Here is a 20743-nt window from a genome sequence, read left to right as displayed (position 1 = left end):
TTGATGAGGTGAAGGCGGAATGTCAGTTGTGACAGCGAATGCGCCTACTCGTGATTCTGCAGTTCGATCAACGAAGCGTGTTGAGCAAGGTTCAGATATGTGAAGAAGATAATCAAATTATCTATAAAGAAATTACCAATCAATTTCATCTTCAGGGAATCGATATGCAAGATTACAAAGTGTGTGTAAAAATGATCAACAGATTCATTAGGTGCTTTTCATAATTTCAAAATTTCTTGATCAAATGCTTTCCAGTTAAAGTGATGGAAAGCACGGTCCATCTCTCTGGCCAGATGAGCAAGAAAATGAATATATTTTTCAGGAAGCGTGGCACACTAGTGCATTGGGTGCCCTCGAAGCGTGTAGATGAACAACGCGTAGCTCATTTATTCTTAGAAGAATCCATGTCTTTTGCATGAGCCTACAATGCCTATCGCGTGTCTTACCAAGGTTACATAGTCTCCGCCATCAAATGTTTTATGAGGCAAGTTATCTGAGAGTTTTTCAAAGATGATGAAATCGTTTCCATAGGACATACATTCTGGAAGAGCAACTCGGTAGTTAGTCATGATAGATGTGTAGAGATTCAAAAAAATAGGTGAGGACTCAGCTTGTCATATGGCCCTCCTTCTAGCACAAAAATGTTGACGGTGCAGAACTCGCCAACATGTAAGGGGATCTCCCCGGTAAGAAGTCACAATTAGACCTCAGACCGTTTGGTGTAGGAGTCCCAGCAGTGGGTCGTATAGCAATTCCTTGGTCACAATTTTGCATAGAGGCAAGTAAGATAACTATGTTGGTAGCAAGGGTGTGACCGCTACAGTGAGTCAAGGAAGGTGCATGAGAGGTTCTAACACATGTGGGTTGAGATGAGTGCACCCCTTAGAAATTTGTAACAGTACTTGGATGGGAAGGGAACACACGAGCGAAGATGCATCACAAGTTGGAAAGCAAGTCAACTAGCAATCCAAAGTGATGGTTAAACCAATCAACACATTTCAAAAATATTCATACATGCTCATAGAGAATAGTCCATACATGCATGCGTAAGAAAGAAAATACATATGCCATTTAGAGTAAACAAGACAACTGGAATATAATATAACATATGCATAAAACATGTTGGCTCTTATTATATAACAAAGTGTAAGTTCCAGTCATACAATACATCCATGTACATCCGCTAGCCCCAATAGTGGAACGTTACATCCACATCTACTTGCTCCTCCAAAGAGATGTACTAGCTCTGTGCAGTGGAGAAGCCAAGGCATGTTAGAATATTGTCCAAGATCTCTCCAAGATAGTCTTATCGGAAGCTCGGCTGACCAAAAGCCTTTACAATGAGTTATGAGGTACTATTTATAGCAAAGGGTGGCGTGACCCTTAACATTCCCCTTTGTGACAGTTCAACTACTCTCATGACTCTTCACCTACTCTATGGTTGTTACATTCGGCTATTGACAGTTGACTTACACTTGACATGACATTACATTACAATGCACATCTACTCATGTGAAACAACATGGCATAAGCAAGCCATGGAAGACACCACTGACACTAGGTCCGTTGTGATGAGACCAACTCTTTGACATGCTTGTGATGGCGAAGGTGGTGAGTTGATGCCAAGCTTAGTCATCAGTGATGGTGTGCATGCACCCGATGGTGACATCTTGTTGAGGCGAACTCTTGTGTTCGTTTCAACCGGTGCATTGGTTCAGCTCTTTCATCCAACTCATCTGCAAACATGTGCATGGTATTCTTGGGTGCGGCTGAACTGACAACACACTAATGCATAGTGTCCATGCTAATCTTCAAGTGTGTGCTGGTTGGTCATGTGCATCAACTTGCTGAAGTACATGTTCAGCTCTAGTTGGACTTGCTTCTTGTCTTCACCTTGGTGAGTGTGCTGAATGAGTTGGATCGCATGCGTGCGCATAATGACATGCATGTTGTTGAATCCCTTGCATGCGATCAACAACACTGCTCACCATGTCTGCTTTGTGACAATTGCTCAGAGAGATCTATAACTTGTATGGGCACAGTTTCATCAGTGAGTGCATGTTGCACCCACTGTTGTTCTTGTTCCTATTGCAACTCATTCGTCTGTCCATGCAGCTTCATGTTCTTCCTTGAGTTGTTGCTTTAGCACATGCAAATCCTTCTTTGTTCCATTCTCTGTCTTCACGTGATCTTCATGTCGCGTCGTCACCTCATAGCCTGATTTTCCAAAGTTGATTTCATCATCAGTGGATCTGCTTGAGCTTGCAACTTTGTTCCGCCTCTGTTTTGTCAACAACCTTCCTCTTGCATTCTTTGCATTCATTGCATTTGGTACGCTGCCTTCAATTGTTGTTCACGATGTTTTTGTTGTCATATCTTGATGTCCTTGTATACGAACAACTTGATATCTTCATGAGTAGGAAATCTCATAGACATTTGATCCACTGCATCTCCAGGTGTGCTCTGAACGATGTCTTCGACTCTGCTCTCTTGGAAACCATTGCGCCTACACTACTAAGAAGCAGATGAACACCTACAATACCTGGAGACATGGAAACACTCATGGCAAGCAATCTGTCAGTCAAAAACAAAAATAAACTTGAGAACTAACTTGCAACATACCTGTGTGACTGATCATGAAGGTTGCACAATTTCGGCCGAGAGGTTGGGGGATTGACTGCCAAGACTGCACAAGGCATAGTCTAGGCTACTGGGAGACTGACTAACTGCTGGAATTGCACAATGCATAGTCTAGTCTGGCTGCTGACTACTGGAATTGCACAATGCATAGTCCAGTCTGGCTGCTGACTGCTGGAATTGCGCAATGTGCAATCTCAGCTAGTAATGGCTGCAAGCTCAATGACTGCATTGCGCAATTTTCTAGGCCAACAGTCACTGCCGCTCAGAAATGTGCAAAATAGTCCTAGAGGACAGTGCCTGGGCAAAAATGCACATTTTGGGAGAGGAAGACAGAGCCTTCCTTCCTCGGATTGCGTAATGCTATCTCATTGAAGGCAAAGTCGGGGCCAAGGTTGCCCAGACTTGTCAACAGGAAACTAAACGTGAATGTGAGTGTGAATGCATGGTTATACTAAGTGTAAGCATAAGTTAATGATCATGCATGCAAACGGTGAATGAAATATTTAGAAAACAAAATAACATGCATGTGGGTGAGGTGAGTCGCCGAATTGGCGACCGTTCATGGAAAACACCTTCATGCATGCGACAACAGTGAGATAGCAATGAAAACTGAAACAGTGCTAGTACAAGCTAGTATGTATGAAAATGACATCAAGCGCTCACTGAAATCAAGCAAACAATGTTCATCCAAAGCGAAACACAAATAGCACACGAAATGCAACATAAGTCATGGAAAGCAGGCTTACCCCAAAATAGCTGAGCTCGGTGTGCCAAAAGATCCTAGATGTGATGTGGGATGTCAAAGCTGCAAGGTTGATGTGAGGAATGACCTTTGCAGTGTCTGGTTGATGAGTTTTGATAACATCGAGGTTGTGACGTGCGTGTCACGAATCTAGGGAAAGCGACACTTGGTGAGAGGTTTCTGAAATGATCCTTGCATGTAACCTCCAACTGCTAAAAATAGATCCTTGAAATAAGGGATGCGTTTGCACGCTGCCTTGGGAGAAGCAACCCATGCATGCAAGTTTATTTTTTTCAGTCTCGGAGGGAACCAGTCAACTTATTTGCACATGTAAAAGTTTGTTCGACTGTTGGGAGAAAATGTGCATTTCTGGCTAGGAGTTGGGTTCGCTGTACATGATATTTGTGCAATTTTTGGGCAGAGCAGCTGACTACTGCCCAGATTTGCGCAAATTCTGGGCTGAGCAGTCTTGCTAGGGAAAATTGCACAATTTTCATTATGAGTGTTGATTGCCAGAATTGCGCATTCTGGAGCCCAGCAGGCTACTAGTCGGGATTACAAAATTTCTAGAGGGAAGGCTAGTTGCCCTCCAAAATTGCGCAATTTCTTGGGGAAGCTACTCACCTTGTAGCTGGACCAACTCTGCGTGATCAGGTTGTGATGGGAATGCATCAAGCTATGATCAAAAGTCTGCCTTTGTGCAAGCAAAACATTGAATCTTGTGAACTTAATGAAGCAAGATAAGATGTTGTGAAAAGTCGGTAGGGAGGCTCCAAAACGAAGCTAAGGAAAAATTTTGCAGGGTGGTTGTAGCTGCTACAAAACGCAACTTATCACATGTCCATAGGGACGTCACCTTTCTGAGCCTTATATGGATATGAGGCGTTATCTTTTGCAGACACAACATTTGGAGATAGCATGGCACCATTAGCCAAGAATTGGATCCAAAGATGCCAAGTTATTCTCTGAGAACTCAAGGATAACCTACAAAGAGCTAAGAATCGACAGAGGTTATATGCATATTGACAAAGTATAGAAACAAGTTTCGAAGTGGGAGATGTAGTTTACCTCCAGCTACAACCGTACATACAATCTACCTTGAAGCAGAAGGGAGCAAAAAAGTTAAAGCCATGGTTCTACGGGCCCTATCGAGTTATCCGAAAAAATAGGAGAGGTGGCATATGAATTGGAGCTTCCCACAGAGAGAATAATTCATAACACATTTCATGTTTCTTGTTTGAAAAAGGCAAAAGGGGAGAGCGTGAAATCATCACTTGAGTGACCCCCATTAGATGAGGAGGGATATCTTCAACTAGTTCTAGAGTAGGTGTTCCAGGTTTGAAGAAAGGAAGCTTTGAAGCAGGACAATCCGAGAATATTTGATACAATGGAAAGATTTTCCCATCAAAGACGCCACCTAGGAAGGAGAGCACATATTGCAACATACAACATTGAAATTGCTTGAGGGAAAGCAATTTTGGGGAGGGGGAACTGTAATATCCCCAACAAGTTGACAAGTAATGATTAAAAAATATAGGAGAAGAAATAAAATAAAATAAAATAAATAAATGACGGAATAAGGGGCGTAGAGCACATGGCTTTGGCCTCAGGTAATTATCAACCAAGGTAATTGCTTGTGGTTTCTTTCAAGTAATCAAGCTTTAAAAGGGCGGAGGAACAAGAGCAACAAGGAATTTAGATCTTCTTCATTGGTATTTTGAGAGCTCGGGTGAGTTTTCAGGCGAGGGTTTCAAGTGAGATCCTCAGCCTAGCTTTGGTGGGATCTGATCTCACCCTAGTTAGACACCCTCCATCTTCGGTGGGTATCACTACCACCCTAGTGGAGTTTCTTCTTGTGCATTTCAAAGATCTAATTGTAGGTGGCAAAAGATTATCTACTTCGTAGTTTATTGCAAGGTTTGTCTTCTCCATTTTCAAGGATGAATGTTATGTCATGAGGAGTGGGTGCTAAGGTTTGTTGTTTTCCCTTGGAGAAGCAAATTCCAGAATTGTGGAATCTAGGGTTTGTTATCATGAAAACTAGTGTCTATTCAGAGTTGCTAGTCCCACTAAGATAGATAGCTATCTTAGAAACAAACAAACTCAAGTCACTTGTGTTTTCCTTTATGAGGGATAGATGAGAGATAAGCAAAGAGTACCAACCTCAGTCTTTCGCTTGGCTCCTTGCTTGTTTCCTCTCCTCTTTGACAGAGCTTTTCCACTCTTTCCTTACTTGTTCCGCTTCAAAGAACACCTGTAGAGTCAAAGTAGCATAATACCATCAAAGCATAGAGATCTATAACCATAAACAATATAGAATTAGATATATATTAACCATACAGATGCATATATCAATATGAGATTCAGAGATATACAAGAATATAAATGAAAACTTAAATAGATTTATTGATAGAAGTAGTAGAAAAGAGGATTACAACCCATTGGTCTGACCCAGCGCCATCCTCCCAGCATGAAAGCCCTCTTCACCTCATGAAAAGCTAAATCACCCAACACTATGATGTTCCTCAGAGAAACCAACAGCGCTTTCTTACAAGATACAAAATTCCAGCCTCTGGATCTCTAAGATGAGGGATCCATATATAGATATTTGCAGGTGGGTGAGTCAGCTTCTGGGATTTTTATTAGTGTCATTTCTTTGATAGTTCTTGGTTCCACTTGGATATTTCATGATCTCTTACTCATCCCTAGGCGAATTCAAAGAGGCAAGTGTCAAATGGGCAGTTTCTAGAAGATTATCTGGGTTTCCACCTGGCCAATTGCCTCTGCCATTTGTCTGCTCTCGCTCATCGCACCCTACAGAAGGGCTTTTCAATATGCATCGCACTTTCTGCATGTAGTAGGTGAGATGCATCGCACCCTTAGCACTGAGTAGTCTGTATGGTCCAATTTTGACTAGTTCTGAGTAGTTTTTCAGGAAGAACTTCTGGGAGATGATGTAATCAGCTGACCTTGTTCCTTTACGGTATGAAAAAATGCTTTTAGAGGCTTAGAAGCCCTCGGTTTATGGACATATGAGATTGGGGTTGCAGTGCCCAAATATGTCTATAACAGTTGCCCCCTAAAGCATGAGGTCATAAATCTTTTGATGTCGGGTGAAATGTTTTATTATGAGGATCCGAGGTTTTTCGAACTGGAAGGTGACCTGTAATAAGATACAATACAATACATTACCTTCATAATATTTTCATGATCTAGCTGAGGCGGGCATTCCCATGCTTAGTTTTATAAATTCATTTTCATGTACATAGGACAGACAACCGTTTGTGTGGCAGACTGATGACTTTGGTAGAGCCATCATCCCTTAGCTTGGATGATTATCTGTGCAGCTATGATGTACATTTGATGTTTTTATTTTCCTGAATATATCGCAGCCTGGACGGATGAAACTAGATCCAGGGTCTTCAAAATCGTTCAATCTTCACCCAAAGTACAAGTCAATCCATGTGAAAGGATGTTCTAATGTCGAACATGGAAAGGCATCGCCTGATTACTAGCCAATGATGTAAGTTGTTAACAGGCGCGAGAGGAATCACTGATAATGATAATGACCCTCAAGGTACGGTAGTACAATTCACGTGGTGCGAATACATGAGTTGATGTCGAACACCACACAAAATCTTCCAGTCGAAGGCCATTGATGTAAACCTGTCGCCGGAAGTGAGAAACTTTCCATTGAGACATGCAAGCTTCAAAGCACTGAAAAGGTTGTTCCTAAGTCAACTTCTTGGATAATGAGCTGATGTCGACAAGAAGTGACCCATTGTATGAGGGCCTTAATGAATTCCACATCTATGACACAAAACAGAGCAAATTATTTTGTGGAGGTGAAAACAATCTGATGATACAAGGTTCAAGGTGGCGATCATGAAATAATGAAGTGTGAAGATATTGCAGCAGATGAGACGTAAGCTGGGTTGGTGAATTCTCTGAATGACTTCTCTTGAACATATTGGCGACACTAAAATGGATTGGTAGCGTTAATCCAAAAAATGGATGGTACGGAGGACCAATGGTGATATGACCAGTGAACGGAATAACACAATCCGACTCAATCATGGTGATGGAGTGAAAGTGTCATGTTCAAGATCGACCTGCTACCAATAAAGTTTCTTCAAGTTTTCTTCCCAATTTTTCCCCATTGATTTCTGATCAGTACCTTTTTATTTTTGTCAAGCTTGAGGAGGATAACATATGCTTGTTCTATAATTTTCCCTTCTAGAAAACCCGTCTTTATGTTTTAACGAGCCTAGTGACAGTGAAACTCACTCTTGTCTGCATGGACAAGTTTGTCGCTATTGTTTTAACGAGTTTAACGACAAATATAACTCGGTCCTTTTCAATTTTATAGAGTCTGAAAAGAGATGGAAAGGAAACTCCAGTAATCCTTTTTCGTAATATAATCCCTTAAGTCCGAAAAATTATAAAATAGTACGAAAGGGATGACTTTTCAATAGTTTTAATGAGTCGAACAAGACAAGCGCTCAATCTTTTTGTGTAATGATCCCTCAGGTCCAAAAAGATTAAAATCTAGAGGAGGGATGGCACTTCCAATCACTTTAATGAGCTAGAGATGCCAATTTCTCGGAAATATTTTCATATTTTACGAGTCAGATGAAAAGAGCTTAAAGGAGACTCGTTTTTGGAGGAACGAGTGATGTTTTCGGATAGCAGCTAGTTCTAGGTAAGTTTTGGAACTTTTCAATCACGACAATGTAAAGAAAATGGCTAATAGAATTACTCGTCGCAGTTGTTCCTCAAAAGGGGTAAACAATCAAATGGAGGTGTATGATTGGGTAAAAAAGAGTGGAGGTGATGGTAAGAACACGACCAAGGTTCAAAAGATGATGATTATGCGATCGCAATGGTTATTTACCGAAGGATGGGTTCATTTTTTAATGAGCTTAAACTCTGGGGGAACATATGCTCATTGCTAGGTTTATTTTTTAACAAGCTTGAAATTCGCGTAAACCTGCTCGTGCCAGTCATATAATAAGGATGTCTCATCGATAGGTTCATTTTTTAGGGAGCTTACCCCATTCGAAACTTTTCTCTGCAGCATTTTGTTATGCAAGCTAGGAACGACCAACCTACAAGTTTAAAGGGTTAAGAGCCTAAAAAATAAGAAAATAAATGGTCACTTTTCACTTGCATGCAAAAAGGTTTGCATGCCCCCAAGTATAAAGAAAAGTAGAGTTTCTAGGTTACATATGAAAGTTCTCACATTTGCAAGATTGTTCCATCCGCATTTGCAGACAAAACACTCCCTTGGCTCTGTCCATCGAAATAGACAAAGGTGAATGATGGGATATATCCACTCACATAACTTTTGCAAGAGAATTTTATTCCAGTCTAATCCCATTTTTTCCTAAACAGACAGGTGTGTCAGACTAGTCATATATCCTCTGCGGAAACCTACCCTATACCTAAAGTTTTCTTGCCGAAGCAGACCAGGGTGCATGCCCCCTGGGTTTAGTCACATTCACCGAATCACTCGCACTCATCAGGTAGATTGACTGGAGATTGACGAGACATTCCTTGTGCAAAAAGACCAGTTAGGGATGGCACTTGACTAGTAGTTATGTTTGAACTGGGGAATGAAAGTTGGTCTATGAGCTGGACCACTCTGCCTTCATGCAGGAAACACATCACTCGAAAGAGTGAGGAAACAATAGCTCCCATGCTATAAATGTAGTCACGCCCAAGGAGTAGATTGTAATCTAAAGGGCCTTGGACTACCATCACATTTAGATAAACTGTTTTCCTTCTCAAAGTTATAAGCAAACTTGGAAGGATCCCTAATGGTCCACTGGTTCCTTTGTTGAAGCTCGATAGATTTCGAATCTCAGGCAGAAGCGATGGCAAACCAAGCGCTTTCCAAGCAGTTGAGGAAATAATACTCATAGAAACCCCTTCATCTATGATAGTACCAACCATGATCATTCTGTAAGCTTGTACTATGATTCTGAATGGTACATTAGATGGTAGACGGGGTCTGCCTAGTAGATTCCAATCGAAGAAAACGACTAGATTGCTTGGAGGAGGGACCGAATAAATGGTTGGGTAAATCTTTAACGAAATTCCTTCCTGCAGTAAAGGAACGAGTAGATTGCCCCCATGTTCATCGGATTATGTGTTGACGAAAAGAATTTGAACAGTGTCGTTCTCATTCTCTTTGGTGACTGTATCATCTGAAGGTAGACCTTCTGAAGGGCCGACTGCCGTCTCGACCTGTTGACTTTGGTCCTATGTGGACTCATAGAGTTTATCTTCAACGATAGATGCTTCGACCAACCACAAAGGTGTGTCAGTCGGATTTTCAACTAGTGATGGACTCAGCAAGAGTTTCTTGTATCCAGGAGGAAGCCGTAGTGGTGAAGTAGGATGGTTATCCAAGACTCTTTTAGCTTCATCTAGGAAGGGACAATGGTGGATGGCATGATCGCCTTCACACAGTCTACAAGGAAATTTAGATCTTCCTTTTTTTCCATTGACTTCGTTTTCACTAGTTGACGGTGTACTTTCAACATGATCGTCAGAGGTTGAGGACACCAAATTGTGCAAGTGGGGAGACCAGTGCCTTAAGATCCGTGGGATGCAAGGACAATCTCGATGATAGTAGTATCCCTTGCAAATGACATGGAGATTTAGGTTTGGGTGGTGCACTGTGTGGATTTTCGCCAGACGATGCATGGTTGCCCCCTTTTGCCATTAGCTTCTTCTTCTTATTCTCCTTCCCTTTCTTCTTCTTCTTAGTTACTTGTTTTTTAGTTTTACTAGCTTCACCAAGTGAAGAGGAAGAAGGAGAGGGAGAAACAAACGAAGTAGAAGGTTGGGGGGTAACTCTAGTATCATCTGGTTGCTGATTTGATTGTTCAGGAATCACGGTGTTTTGAATGACAGAGGTCGTGGAAAGCCATACTGGCAGGCCAATTGTCGGTCTTGGAAGGGACAATGTGGCCATATGAGATGCACCAACATCTCCCCAAGAGGAGAAGGGACTAGGATTCCCCCCAAGGGGAAATCCTTGATTGGTGGACTCCATTTTCTCAACCTAAGACCAACGAGGGAACAGTGATGTTATTTCGATTAAAATAAATTTTATGATGCTTTGACACAACTTGCTTTTTCAATTTTTAAGAGTTGAAAAAAAGCTAAAGATGACTCTAGTCGTCTTCGATTTTTAATGAGCCTGAAATGACAAGTGCTCAGATGGACCTTTTCTTTTAAGGAGTCTGAAAAGGAACGAAAGTGACTACTCTGGAAATCTATACAGAGAAATTATCAAACCAACCGCAAAACTACAGAATACTTTTTAAGGTACAGCAGACAATCTTCGCGAATGTTGTGTTCAGTGCATTGCAATCGATAGGGCGGCAGACACGACTTCATAAGAATAAAAGATATAGCCTATTGCAGTTTCCCAATATATACTCAACGGTATGTGGCAGCACAAGTCCATACTGGCACTTGTCGTATCAAAGAGGAGGAATCATATAACCTACGATGAAAACGATAGTTACCAGGCTTTACGACACTGGGATACGTCTCTAGCCTAGACTTTTAGATGTTGTGCATTAGGTTCCAAAGCGTTTCTATGTTCATTGAAATTTATTTTACAGTTGATCTTTCTTAAGAAGTTTGCCTTTAAGGTTCACCGCGTAATGTAGATATACAATTCCTAAATATGCAACCTAAGATGATAAATAGTCGTTTACTTTATTTTTCAATGAAAATCCTAGCTACTAAAGAAAGAGAAGTGAAATTCTTTCAACATAGCGCAGAGAGCACACACTAAGATGCATTGTCCTAAATCAATTTCCACACACAGTCTAAATGCAAATGCACATGCATGTATTTGTTTTCCTCTTTCTTAATGTGTGAATGACAAAAAGAATTCTAAGTACAGATCTGAACTATTTTCTTTCAAAGCAACAATACTAACAATTTTCTTTTCAAAAAACGAAAGGAAGACTAAGACAACACTTTGCGACTTCGAATTGAAAACTGCTTTCGACACTTGAAATACTATTAATTCAAATCAAATACAATGGCAAAAGTGTAATCGACTATCAAAAAGAAGAAGACTCTTTTCTTTGACTAAAAATGACACCTGCAACACTTTCAAATCAAAAGACGACAGTTCGGTTAAGCAACTGTTTGCAAAGGAGAACTGTAAATGACGAAAAATACATAAAAACATTCACAATTCTTTGAACAATGGAGGCTGAATAATGCAAAGGAAGGGAGTTTCAACAGTGATACACTGATCATAGATAGCAAAACTACTGAATAAAGATGAAGATAATGAAGAAAAAACCAAAATCTGGAGGTAGAAATAGTTTCACCTAATCATCGCACCTGTAACACAGGGAAACATGGATGCATCTCCCCTGCAGCACACAGGAGGTGCGATGCATCCAGACTGCCAATGAGAAACAGTGCGATGGTCCATGGATGAGACTGAGCTTGGTTTTTGCTCACAGTTTGCAGCTTAGTTCAGGGATTTACACTGAGCTAATGATAGAAAATAAACACAAAGCATAGGGGCTGATCTAATGAGGTTACTTGAGCTACCACTAGGGCACTTAGGATGTTTGCAAGTCAGAGGTTCAGTGCATAAACTAACTCGGAGATTGACTGAAGCAGCGTTGATCTATTTTGCAGTTGCATAGCAAAAGCAGTTCGAAGGCTAGCTAGCTTAACTTCAAGCTCCGTCTGTAGTTTATAAAGCAAACAAATAGAAGCAAGCAAACAAGCTATTCGCCCCCCAGCGGAGTCGCCATTTTTTTATCAGGAAAACTAGTGTCCATTCAGAGCTGATAGTCCCACTAAGACGGGTAGCTATATTAGAAATAAACAAACTAAAGTCACTTGTGTTTTCCTTTATGAGAGATAGATGAGAGAGAAGCAGAGAGTACCAACCTCAGTGTTTCGCTTGGCTCCTTGCTTGTTTCCTCTCCTCTTTGACAGAGCTTTGCCACTCTTTCCTTACTTGTCCTACTTCAAAGAACACCTATAGAGCCAAAGCAACATAATACCATCAAAGCATAGAGATCTAGAACCATAAACAATATAGGATCAAATATATATTAACCATACCGATGCATATATCAATACGAGATTTAGAGATATACAAGAATATAGAGGAAAACTCAAATAGCTTTATTGATAGAAGTAGTAGAAGAGAGGATTACAACCCATTGGTCTGACCCAGTGCCATCCTCCCAGCATGAAAGCCCTCTTCACCTCATGAAAAGCTAGATCACCCAACAATATGATGTTCCACAGAGAAACCAACAACACTTCCTTACAAGATACAAAATTCCAGCCTCTGGATCTTTAGGATGAGGGATCCATATATAGATATTTGCAGGTGGGTGAGTCAGGTTTTGGGATTTTGATTAGTGTTATTTCTCTAATAATTCTTGGTTCCACTTGGAGATTTCATGATCTCTTATTCATCCTTGGGCGAATTCAGAGAGGCAAGTGTCAAATGGGCAGTTTCTAGAAGATTCTTTGGGTTTCCACCTAGCCAACTGCCTCTGCCATTTGTTTTCTCTCGCTCATCGCACCCTACGGAAGGGCTTTTCAATATTCATCGCACTTTCTGCATGTATTAGGTGAGATGCATCGCAACCTTAGCACTGAGCAGTCTGTATGGTCCAGTTTTGACCAGTTCTGAGTAGTTTTTCAGGGAGAACTTCTAGGAGATGATGTAATTAGCTGACCTTGTTTCTTTAGGGTATGAAACAACACTTTTAGGGGCTTATAAGCCCTTGGTTTATGGACATATGAGATTGGGGTTGCAGTGCTCAAATATGTCTATAACAGGGTTGTTGTGGCATCTAGGGTTGTCGTGGCATCTAGGTTTGAGAGCATCTTAAGCACAGGGATCAAACTGCAAAAAGAATTCTATTAGGGGTAACTTAATTATAGAGGTTGAGAAGCCTTCCCTTCTAGACCTCGAGTCAAATTAAGGAAGCCAGTACAGAGATTGATTATGCACTTGTGGAGCTAAGAGTTTTCCATTTGGGAGAGCAGCATGAGCACAAATTCTGGAAAGTCAAGCTACGCATGCATAGGGAGATTCATTTATTCCTCTGACAATTTCATATTTAATTAAATCTCTTCATCATGCTGGAATCCATGTATGTTGGTTGAATCATTGCATGTTGAATAAATTGAGGGGAGGCTCAAACCACTTAGGAGATCGTCTATTCATTGCTGGTGTCAAAGCTTGTTGTGATCCATCACTAGTAGAATCATTAGACCGAAGTGTTGAAGGAAGTGTAACTAGGTTCGGTCTTCATAAATGTATTTTTGATAATTGTACTTATTCAAGAAAAGAAATATTATTTTTATAATATATGACAATGAGTTTCTTGCTCATTGAATTAGGTCTAGCACATGTCAAAGTGTTATAGGTGAGTCAAATAGTGAAGAGAAAATATTGAAGGCCTTAAGGGCATTTTACACCATGTATTAATATGTATTAAAGTCAATAGAGTACCTCCAAGCAAAGTCAAGTCTCCTCCTAAGCTAAGGCATCATCATGGCACCATCAAGAAGCTCCTTCAAACATGCTACACCACCATGGAATCTATCTGAAATCTACTCTTTTATTCAGCCTGCAAAATAGTTAACTAGTTGGCCTACATGTCGGCCTAGAGGAGGGATAGTTCTCTATATACAGAGGTTGTCCACTCCCTCATAAGATATACAACACAAGCTTGGAAATCAATGAAGAAGATAAGCCAAGAAGGAAGGTAAGGAAAGTCTAAGGGTCTCCAAAAGTGCAACAAAGGAAGGATTAGGGACTATTTCTAGGGCTAGAAACAATCACACATGCAAGGTTAAGAAGGACGGATTGCAGATATAACAAGAATAAGTTTTCAATGCAAAATTCGTTGGTGTTTGGGCTAGTCACTATGCCTACAAGGCCTCCTAAGTTAAGTGAAGAAGTCCCTCTCTCTAGCGAAGGAAAAGGACCCTAACTCTGGTACTGTGAGAATTAGGACTACACTGTAGTCATAACAACCCTCCCTTGACAGTGATAAAAGTTCATTGATTGGTGAAGACAAGAAAGGAATCATCATATGAAGAAGTTTTCATCAAAGGTCTCTTCTTTAGAGCAACAAGGTTTACTAACATGTTGAAAAAAGAACGAAGTGCCGAAAGGAGGACGAAGTGTCGAGAAACAAAGTGCCAGAAGAAGTGTACTCTTTTTCAGGGGTGTAGGGTTTGGCATTGATCAATAGAAACTTCAATAAGAGGAGAGCTTTTGGCCCTGGCAAAGAGCCAGCGTCTTGTGTTCTTGTTCTTATGTTTTGGTAGCGGTTTGATAAAGTACACACACATGCATTAATAATAACAAGAAGAAGATTAAGCTAACTAGAAAAGTAAAAAGACTCTACAAATTGTTATCAAGTAACTAAGAATCACACTACACTACTTTGCCCCAAATTCTTCAACATGAAGATCATATATTCAACAATGGGTTGAGGGTCATGGGGGCATGCATTGCATAAGAGGAGGTGTTGTACCATTGCACACGAAGGCATCATGCAGCAGAGAGGTTGTGAGCTTCGCTGAAGGGAAAACATGTCAGCATTAGAACCACAACCAAGGTTCTTGTTTTTCTCCGCAACGCCACCAGAATACCTTGTTTGGAGAGAGTCAACCCATTTTCCTAACGTGTGGTAAAACGACTTAAAAATAGGCTCTATTATCAATTTCCTTGAATTGTTCAAGGCCCACTCATATGCGCCCAAATATTCTTAGAGCCCCTCTTTGAATTAAAGGATTTTGCTCAATTCATGCATTTTAAATAATATTATTTCTACATATTGCTTATGGGAGTTCTTGGTGTTTGAGGAAATCTTAACATATTAGCTAAAAGCTTATCAAACCAATGGACCTATCAAATGCAGGGAAGTTCCATCCAAATGTTGTGTATTTATCTTGGCTTATTACTCTCAAGTACTAGAGCAATTGCAGTGTCTAAAGGTATGGGTATGTTTGGTCCTAGGAAGTCCTTATTGGATCTATGTACTGATTTGCAACGTCTGCATCTTTTTACTTAAAAGGCATTTGAGTTTTTACTTTCAAAGTTAGAGACAATTTAACATTACAATAGGATGTTGTCATGTACCACAGTCAAAGCAAAACATACATCATGAAGGAATGTGTTTATAGACAATTCACTCTAGTTTCAATAGCATTGATGTGAAGGAGTGCTAGAGTTTGATAACCAAATTGTTCATCATGGGATACTTTGGCCATCAAATACAACCAGAATTTCAAGATGCCAGTGATAAAAATTAAAGATAATGCTTTTGTGTAAATTCTAGAAACCATCAGATTAATAGAAAATATGTGTTTCAAATTTAAACCTTGCTATCAAATATCACCTTCCTTTGTTGAATGGCTATTTAGTTTTAGTCACATTTTGTCCATGAAACTAATTAGCCCATTGACTAATATTTTGCAATCATGTTACACTGCAAAAGGATAACAATCTCTACTCTCCTATTTTGCTCTACAAACATTGCCTTTCATACTTTCATACTAAGATATTGCTTTATATTGCTGATGAAAATCCATTGTAAAGTTTAATGAGAAGTCTTGGGTTTATTATGTCTTAATTAGTTGATTCTTGTTTAGTAATCCTTGTGTGTTGGTTATATGTCTTGATTAGTTGATTCTTGATGGATAATTCTTTTATTGTCAATGTTCTTCCTATAATATTATTTTCTTTAAAAAAATTTAAAAAATTATAGTTAAAAAAAATTAATGCTCATGTTTTTTATCTTCCAAATTTTCATTATTATTATTCTTGACTTAAAAATTATATAATTTCCTGGTTGCAAATATACTTGCATGACTGAATCTTTTCTTTTTCCTCTGAGCTTAATTGCTTTTCTGCTTCTCATTATAAAATGGAATATTATTAATAAATTTGAATTGCATTTATATATATTCTTCTCAATGTTGATAACCATAGAAAACCCAACATTTATCATATTTAAGAAGTTATTGTTTGGACATCTTCCGCTGATTGACTCTGTAAAGTTCGTTAAAATAAAGAAGTCACGCAATCATAAATAACCATTTCAGAAAAGGAAATCGCATATAATTGATTTGAAGAGGACCAAGACTCCTCTTAATTGGAGCCACAAGATTCCAAAGCTATGGTTGTAGAAACATAAATCCCTCTCATGTGCAAAAGAGTTCCTGCCTCTGAAATTGCGGCGGCCCATCAATTACAGATCCATAAATGGCCTGCAACAGTAACTAAAAGACCCACACCTCATTTATGTAAAATATGGCATTCTGGGCTAGCAGTGAATGCTACATAAAAATGCAAAACAGTTTCCTATAAATAGAAATGAATGTGCTCAAATAGCTTCCAATAAAGATATTCTTCTCGACTGTTCAAGCAAAACACAAAACTGCCTACCAGCAAATAGCAGAGTAATGATAAGAACAACTCTATCACAAAACTGTTTTCCAAAATACAGTAATGCCATCATGTCATCAATAGCAGGGTATTCACAAATAACAACTATATCACAAAACTGTCTTTCAATAGACACAGAGTAATAAATATCATACCATCAACAGCAGGGTAGTCATGGATAACAACTCTGATGAGTGCAGTTCTCATGGAAAAGACACACTTTCATATCTAAACTCAGCCATGCTAGAGGCCTTGAAGAACATCATGAACATCATGGCAACCTAAATGCAAACTGTTACTCTGGATATTTCATGCTTGTCACACACTCCTAGAAGAAGGGCCTATAGCAACAGGCAAACAAGATTACAAGGAAAACCAGGAGGAAAGTCACCAAGGCGTTGACCCTTGAACACATGCTATTTGCTACCTATAGCCAACACAGATTACAAAGGAGCCTATAGCAACAGGAAAATCAGATTACAAGGAAAACCAGGGGATAAGTCACCAAGGTGTTGACCCTTGGACACACACAGGCTATTTGCAACCTCTAGCCAAAGCAGATTACAAAGGCAATATAGTTGTCAACTCAACAAGTCATTGAGTTCCTTGGAGCACAAAGGCAATCTAGGGGTAAATTAACCAACGATCCTTATTCTCCGATAATAAGCATCCATCTATTGGATTGCTCCTATAACTCTAGCCTTTCACACATAATATCTCCATAGATTGAACTTGTGACTGATCTTGGTAAATTCCAAGTGCCTTGACATTCACGTTATACGCCAGCTTACAAGACATTCTCTAGTCATGTTTTACGATATCCAAAGCCCTGGTGCAGATTACTATCAAATTTCTTGAAAACACATAATTTTTTGGGCACCAACATTTGCTATGATGGCAAGAAGAGTTCACATTGAGCCCATTTGCTGATACTTGAATTCATACTTCTGCATAACTACACCAAACTGCCATCTGCTGCTGTGTTTTCTGACTCTTATCCTGCACAGAATTCTCTCCCAGACCACACCAATATTGCAATATTGGCTTCTCTATCTGGAACCCACCACAGAGCATCATCTCCCTTTGGAGGAGAGAGCAGTAGTCCTCAAATGTGCTTACTGTGATGTGTAGGCGAAACTTCAAGGCAAACAAAAACTCCAGTTCTAGCCTGTTCATTTCCAGAGGCGTAACACCACCCACTTTGGCATAGTAAGCATTATTGTAGTACCTGTTGTATCAAGTTGGAAAACTTATCAGAATGCCTGAAAATTCTTAAAAATTCAGGAAGTCGGATGGGCTTTCAGAAAAATAGCATGATGTTCAGATTTCCAATAAAAAACGGTGAATGAGAAATAAAAAGGGACAAACAATAGAAAAAGGATTTAAGTGTGCAAGTTGTCAAAAACACTATGCCAGTGCCTCGAAAGGCTATAAAAATGCACAAATTTGCATCAAAATAGCGTTATATACTAAAGTTCAAACAGAGAGAGAACAAGATAAATCTACTAATGTAATATAAGAAGCCTAAAAGTTTAGATGCCCATCTGCTACAAATGGCTTACCCTCCGCTGCTACAAAATGCTTACAAGAGTACATAAAAACAATACCATGCTAAAAATATCTCCAGACTGACCACAAACAGCTCAAATCAAAACATCCCGGATGAAAAGAGAGTACATAAATAGTAATAAAGTACTGAGAATACATGAAATTCAAACACACCCAATTAGCCAAACGACATAAAACTGGATTAAGCTGTCTGAACGGGTCAAGTGACCTCCATAATGTAAGCTCCAACCTACATCAAGAAATCTGGAAAACCTCTATTTTTGCGCAAAATTTACAAAACAAAATGGGCAGGGATGTCTCAGAATGCATGCAAATGCCATTAAACGCTTCAGGAAAGCCATAAGGCTCGATGAAAATGGCCAAAAGACTTCAAAATGGATGCAACCACATTGCCAAAATGGCCTAAAACAGATCAAAATGGCCACAGGCATCTCTATTTCAGGGACCCAAATCATTAAAAAAAATGCATTACTTTCAACCTGAGCTTTTCGACCACAAGAAGGAAGACAAAGTTCTGCCTAGAAGGACATTATAAGACAAACTTACGCATCGTCCATAAATTTGGCAGCAACCATGGCACTGGTGATGAGCAGGCGATGTACATTGAGCGATGTGATAGGAAGACTGAGGCGCTGTTGATGAATAAATCTGTCGATATAAGCATACGCAACGACAAAGCAGGAAGGGCTACAATTGGCGTACTTGAAGATCCTTTCGAGGTACTTCTCTACTCCTATTGAGGGAGCCCTGAGTCCATGAAAAACTGTGAATTTCTTAGGAATTACAATGCTCTGTAATGAAGCTGATGCCTGTTCATTCCTTGCTACCACTCTTTCCAGAAGAGATGATAGAATTGCGATGATGGGAGGGGCTTGGCCCGATCCACTAGGCTCAATAATCCAATACATATTTAGCAGAGACAGATCTAAGAAAGAAAAACAGAACTGAGAAAAAACTGAAGCCTTGTCTCCTAGAAACTGGCCATCAATGAATCCTGGGCACCAATGTGGAGGTGCCCATCTGAAAATTGAGCTGCAACTTGGGAAGTTTCAATTGGATTTGAGCTTGCTAAATCTGAATTTCTTTGAGATCCAAAGATCTTTGGACCCAAATAGTACGCGAGTGAACTGCAATGCCCAAAAATTCCCAGCACAGTCACATTTGCGCCCTAAACTTCAACTCAGAATCAAAATCTTTGAGATCCAGACCAACAGATCCAAATTCACAAAAGCTAAAACACCAAAATGTTGAAAGGAACACAGAAGCCCAAATATGGCGACTTGGGCAGAAGGGATCCTCAATGCAGATGAGGGGCGAAGAATGGGTGATTTGCAGGTGGGGAGGCATGGATTGGCTGGAGGCTGGTGAGCTGAAACAAGAGCAGGAGAAGAACGTGAGAAAGAAAACAAGAGTGGCCTTAGAATTGTAGCTTCTATTCAAGTCATTATTTAACAAGTAAAGAAAATGTAGGGGAGTGAATAACACAAAGGACAACGATTGGCCAGTGGATTACCTGCACACAGATTGGTTGGACAAAAGCAGTTTATCTTAGATTTGGCATACAATCTGGATGCTCTAACACTAAAATAAAGGGCGTGCTTAGGCAGTTGCTTGCATTTCAAACCTTGGAGGGTTGATGGTAGATTTTTCTCAGCAGTTTACCCCTGCCCCTCCTGAGCCGAACCTACCCGGCACATACAATCCCAACCTCTCATCGATCATAGAGTGGGCTAGATTGTCGGCAGTGCCGCAAATTTGGCGGTGCCGACATTTGCTTTTCAGCTGTACCAATCTAGGGCTACTCCATCAAATTGGCATGAAATTGAGGATAGTTTGGTGAGTCCCACACTTGGACCGTAACTTCCCATTTATCGGCCAAGTATGAATTGTTTAATTAACCACTATACAGATTTTTGCCAGGAACTTTGAAGTGACGGGCAGAATTGAGTGTGACAGGGAGAATAGGTAGAATTATGATCATTTTTTTGGTTTCAATGGTTTTAGATGACAGAATAGACGTCACCAGTGTGTGAGCTAAGCGTCAATCAAAATATTTTCTTTTCAGATCTCAAGGCAATATTTTGCCCTGGATTCAACGAGGGAAATGTCAATCATTCGAGTCCCCAAACTTATTATCAAAACCGCTATTTAAGAATTTTAGTTCTGACACAGAACATTGAAATTACAATTTCAGGATGATACAAAACATTAAAATTACAATTTCAACAAACCAATTAGGTTGAAGAAATTTCAATGTACCAAAGTATCAAAAGAGGTAAAAATAAAATAATAAAATATTAATCAATAATTAG

The 20743-nt window shown here is 39.8% G+C and overlaps 1 protein-coding gene across 1 annotated transcript; it reads right to left on the bottom strand.

Moving 5' to 3' along the window:
• Positions 1-16972: 16972 nt before the first annotated feature.
• On the bottom strand, positions 16973-20135 carry LOC149211474 (cyclin-U4-1-like). The gene is made up of 2 exons (XM_089391508.1): positions 18978-20135; positions 16973-18090 (listed from the first exon to the last, which is right to left on the bottom strand). The coding sequence occupies exons 1-2, from the start codon at positions 19337-19339 to the stop codon at positions 17802-17804; spliced, it is 651 nt and encodes a 216-aa protein (XP_089247634.1). The 5' UTR covers positions 19340-20135; the 3' UTR covers positions 16973-17801.
• Between the last annotated feature and the right edge of the window lie 608 nt (positions 20136-20743).

The sequence above is a fragment of the Pinus tabuliformis genome, chromosome 1_1 (genome assembly GCF_031772625.1).
Source record: "Pinus tabuliformis cultivar Carrire ecotype Pingquan chromosome 1_1, CPIR1, whole genome shotgun sequence".
NCBI lineage: Eukaryota > Viridiplantae > Streptophyta > Pinopsida > Pinales > Pinaceae > Pinus > Pinus tabuliformis.
This window is presented reverse-complemented; position numbering and strand designations above follow the sequence as displayed.